Source organism: Apis dorsata, unplaced genomic scaffold (assembly GCF_000469605.1).
Source record: "Apis dorsata unplaced genomic scaffold, Apis dorsata 1.3 scaffold_97, whole genome shotgun sequence".
NCBI classification, from domain to species: Eukaryota; Metazoa; Arthropoda; class Insecta; order Hymenoptera; family Apidae; genus Apis; species Apis dorsata.
In genome coordinates, this window is record NW_006263395.1 from 353724 (window position 1) to 358695 (window position 4972).

The 4972-nt window shown below is 34.1% G+C and overlaps 1 protein-coding gene across 1 annotated transcript in view; it reads left to right on the forward strand.

The window, feature by feature from the left end:
* LOC102681803 (protein trachealess) overlaps positions 1-2444 on the forward strand; it is a 119559-nt gene extending 117115 nt beyond the window's left edge. The window contains 4 exon segments of the mRNA XM_006611957.1: positions 5-85; positions 179-326; positions 424-548; positions 681-2444. Coding sequence (XP_006612020.1) covers positions 5-85; positions 179-326; positions 424-548; positions 681-1957 — 1631 coding nt within the window. The 3' untranslated portion in view covers positions 1958-2444.
* Positions 2445-4972: the final 2528 nt, after the last annotated feature.

Sequence of the window (4972 nt, forward strand, 5' to 3'; positions counted from 1 at the left end):
ACAGCGGACGAATTGACGGGAAAGAATTTGTATACGTTGTGCCATGGAGAAGATGCAAATCGTCTTCGGAAGTCTCACATCGACCGTGAGTATATTTTTATCGATAATTTAAATTGATGAAATTTAAATTATAAAATATTTCGCGTTATCCTGATTTTATGATTATAATTTGTTTTAGTGATTCACAAGGGACAAGTATTGACGCATTATTATAGGTTGATGAACAAAAGTGGAGGATATACGTGGCTACAAACGTGCGCCACGGTAGTATGTAATTCGAAAAACGCTGAGGAACAAAATATCATTTGTGTCAATTATGTTATAAGGTAAATGTCACAATATGCGTCATTTCAACAATTAAATATCATGTTATATTTTAAACGAATAACAATATTAACGTTGATTTACCATTTTTTTTTTTAGTGGTCGTGAATACGAAAATTTAATTATGGACTGTTGTCAACTGGAGGAAGGCGTTATGGGAGTCAAACGCGAGGATGCTGCTGGAAACGATCCAGAAAATGGATCCCCCGACGCCGATAGAGGAGGTACACATCTTAAGATATTCTACTTTGCTCCAATTCTTCCTAAAAAATGATTAAATATTAGTTGCTTCATATTCGTCAATAATTCAAAACTTTCTAATCGCTAAGGTACAATAGTATTATAAAATATTGCAGAGGGAAGAAACCACGGTGGACCGCCAAACCAACATCAGGAACATCCTCACAGATCGCCGCCGGAAGATCGCGAAGATACTCGTGGCTCGGAGAGCGAGAAACGGGGCAGCCGACATCACGACAACATAGCCCAGCTTCAACAAGAGCCGGCGGTAGGGAACATTAGCACGCTCGTAGTGAAATTGCGCGGGCACAAGCGGAAGTTGCACGAGGATGATAGCAGCTCGAACGAGGAAGAGGACGAGGAGGACGACTCAACGGTGAAAGTCACGAATAACGAGAGAAGCCACGCTCTAAGTCCAGCTCCATCAAACCATTCCATTTCAGGAGGTGAGCAAATACTGTGCTCGGCCAGTCCGAAATCAAGACGTGTGGAAGATAGAACGAGCAACGCCGACAGTACCGGCACCTCCGTGAAAGATCTAGAACAAGCGATGTCCAAGCATTTGCCGGTTCAGAATCTCAATAAGTCCCATTCACCGACTCTCCATCAACCTACCGATTTCAGTACGGACGCTTTGCTGAAACAACAACAACAGAGGAGTACGATACAATGGATCGGAGCGCATCATCATCTGGGACATCTAAGTCCTCAACAGTCGAGCACCGCGCCATTACCAGCATCCGCTCTTCTACGACAATTATATGCCAACAGGGAGAGCGTGATACGAGCCAATGTTCACGGAATCACGTCCAGCGGTACTACAAGAACCTCTTCTTCCGGTGGCACTTACTACGCCGGGGACACGACACCTAGTGGTCCTTTGCCTACCCCACCTGGCTCCGAAGGATCCAGTACCTACGGTGAACATCAATTCGTGTTAGCAACGCACAATCAAAAAAGTTCAAGTGGAACTAGTTGTGCCGATGCGTTTACCAGCTTGGTTTCCTCTTACTCTACCGCCAGCGGTTATACGGTTGATTATCATTCGGCGATGACTCCACCGTCATCCGTTTCACCGAGGGACAAGCAGCAACAACAGCAGCAACAACAACTCCATCCGGTGAACGTGATAAGCAGCTACGAGGGTTCATCGGCCTACACTGACCCTGTGTTACGCCACCAATACGAGCCAGCGCAACCGTTGCCTTTGAAGCCTCAAGTATATTCGGCTGCCGTTCATCCTAGCGCATTGGACGCTGCCGCGGCGTACGCCTCGGCTGGTTTGAGCGAGCAAGCGCAATTTTATCATCATCCGGCCGCTGGAGCTGGTTTCCACATTTACCATCCGACGAACAAATCGACGACAAACGGTTGGTATAGTTCGACGTCCTAGTGGCGTGCGCCAGCACGCGAGAGACGTGTACTTAAGTAACTGAAAATTTTGAGCCCAAAGTCCCCACATGCATATCAGTGATATCATATTCACCTCGGCATCTCTGTACACCGATTTTCCTCTCGTTTCCCCTCTCTCCTTTCACATATATTCGTTCATTTCCTTTCTTCCCCGTCTTTTATCCCTGTTTCGCTCTATTTACGTTTCACTTTTGTTACAAGTTCATCGTTTCTGTCTTCCTCCAAGATAGTTTTTTTTTTTATTTCGCTTCATTTTTCTCCTATATCTTTTTCTCGCGATCCTAGCGATCGTGCACGCGCATCCGATGTGCCAATTGAACTGTAAAAATCGCTGCTCTCTATTCTCGACTATTGTAGAACGACTTATTGTAATATAACAGAAATAAATTATTATGTATGTTGACATTTTCGGAAGTATTCGCGTAAGAAAATGGAAGGTAGTAGTTTCTAAAAGAAAATGAAAAGGGAAAAAAAAAGAGAAATAAAGAAGGGAAGGGAAAATATGAGATAGAGGACAAGAGTATGTTCGATGCGACGCTCAAGGGGCAAAACGGTGAATCTCGAAACGCGGTGACCAATCAAATTATATGATTAGTTGTCCCATGTAAGAACAGTGCATGAAAAGAGAAATAACAAAGATACAAAGATAAAAAAATGAAGGTTTATCAGCATTATTGCTGTAAAATAAATGCCGGCGTGGTTGTTAGCGATAAATTTACTCGAGAAGCCGTACTTGTCATAAATTTTTTATACTTGTAACATTTTGTTGCGTAAATACAATGACTTTAGTGAAGTCGACAGTGCAATCGTTACACGTTTTTTAGCGTTAATTTAAGAAGGATAGAGAAGAATAATGTTTACCTTTTTGCTTATAATGTAAACGAAAGAGGCGTTGTTTCCGTACGAAAGAAAGCGAGAAAGGAAGAGTGCAAGAAAAAGAGAGTGAGAGAGAAACAGAGAGAGAGTGTATATTACTTATGAAGGAAATCGCTATCTCTATTAATGTACAAAAGCATTGTTAATTATGTTTTAGCATTGTTAATTTATTTGATCGCTTATCTTTTATCTATTGTCCGTTACTTTTTTATCGTTGCCACCAAGAATTGGATTATTAAATTTTTATCATTCGAATCTTTTTAGCATTAGCATTCTTGTCAACATGTTAATACATATCAATTTGTCCGATATCGATAAATCACTGCCTTACCAATTATATAAAAAATTATATAAAAAATAATTCAAACTAATGATATAAATGTAAAAAATGCTTAATTTTTTTCTGAAAGGAAAAAAATTGTATAAGTGTGCAACGAATGTTTATTTTTATATAAAAATTATAAAGTATGGATAAATGTTGTTAGAGATAGCGAATTCTTTCAGAGAGATTATGTTTTGTTGTAAATTGATAAATTGTTTTTGACGAGTACACGTGTAAATACAATTTTATGTGCTGTAAGATCCACCTGTTGAATATTTCTATTCATAATTTTTTGAAATATTTCTACGGAATTTATTTTCGTTGAAGGAATATTGTAAGGCAGTGACTTAAGCATTAAAATATATGCATAACGTCTCCATCTTGATAAAAACAAAACTTTGTGATTCAGTGCAGTTTTCACCCTTGGGATTTATTAAAATTATGGAATAAAATTATAAATGATCAAATTTTCTTTTCGTTATGTATAACTGAACAGTATTCTCTAAAAAAAAAAAAAAAAAGAAGTGACCAATTATAATTAGTAAATTTAAGGTATCGTGCTTTGATGCTCTACAAAATTTGAATGAGTTTGTCATTTTACATTTTTCATTCAATTTAAAAATTAACAATACACAATATATTGTAAACATTCAAGGCAAAAAATATTTCTTAAAATCATTTTTTGTTTATATTTCTGTTTACAACTTAGGTTTTAAATATATACAAGTTATATTATTTTATTATTATTGTACTATTCATAAATTTCATTTCACCCTATATAATTAAAATTTATTTAAATAATTTGAATTAATCTCTATGCTTGGAATTATATCAAAAAGTTTTAATAATAGGAAATATTTAAAATTAAATAGATATCAGCTTTTGCCAAATAATGATGTTCAATATATAAATACAAAAAATTGGATTGTGTGCAAAGATATTCTGTAAAAAAAGAAAAAAAAAAAAAGTACTTATAATAATTAACAAAGTTCAAAATACACAAATACAAGTGCATACAAAATATGCCTTACCAAATTATTCTTTAGAAATATATAAAGAAATAAAAACAAATGCATAACAATTATAAGACTGATAGTAAATTTGCTTGTTGTATTTTATTGTTCAAGCAAATATTAAATTGAAATTAAACTGAATATAAATATCTACAGGTATTTATATTATTCCTTTTATTTAGAAGTTCATAATGTAATTTAAAAATAAATATATATTTCATTTGTGAAAATTTTTGCAAAAATTACAAATTTTTATTCAAATTTTAATAGATTTTTGTTTTTTTGTTTAAGTAAATATTTTATAATTCATTTAATATAAGTAATAATATTAAATGAAACAAATTTGAATAAATTATGCGTTATTATTCAATTTTACTATATAAAATTATTATATAAAGTAATAACCTCTTTGCTATAAAATTATTTTTCTTATTTGCTGTTTATTACCAATAATTCTCTGAATGCTCTCATCTAATATAAGATGAAATATTATTTCTATTATTGTAATCAATTGATTAACTTTTGCAGAATGTTCAAAATTATAAAAAATTTTTAAAATATTGTTTGAATTTAGAATTTTATTTCAATGTAAATTTCAAGATAATTTTCATGGTTGTTTAATACAATATAATATAAACATATTTCAATAATTTTGAACAATACCTTCGATTAACTGCAATGAAAGCATAATAAAATGCTTGATGTTTTATAAATATTAGGTTAGGTTTACCCACAAAGCAATTTTGCTCATGTAGCATGATATATAAATTCGATGTTCAATATA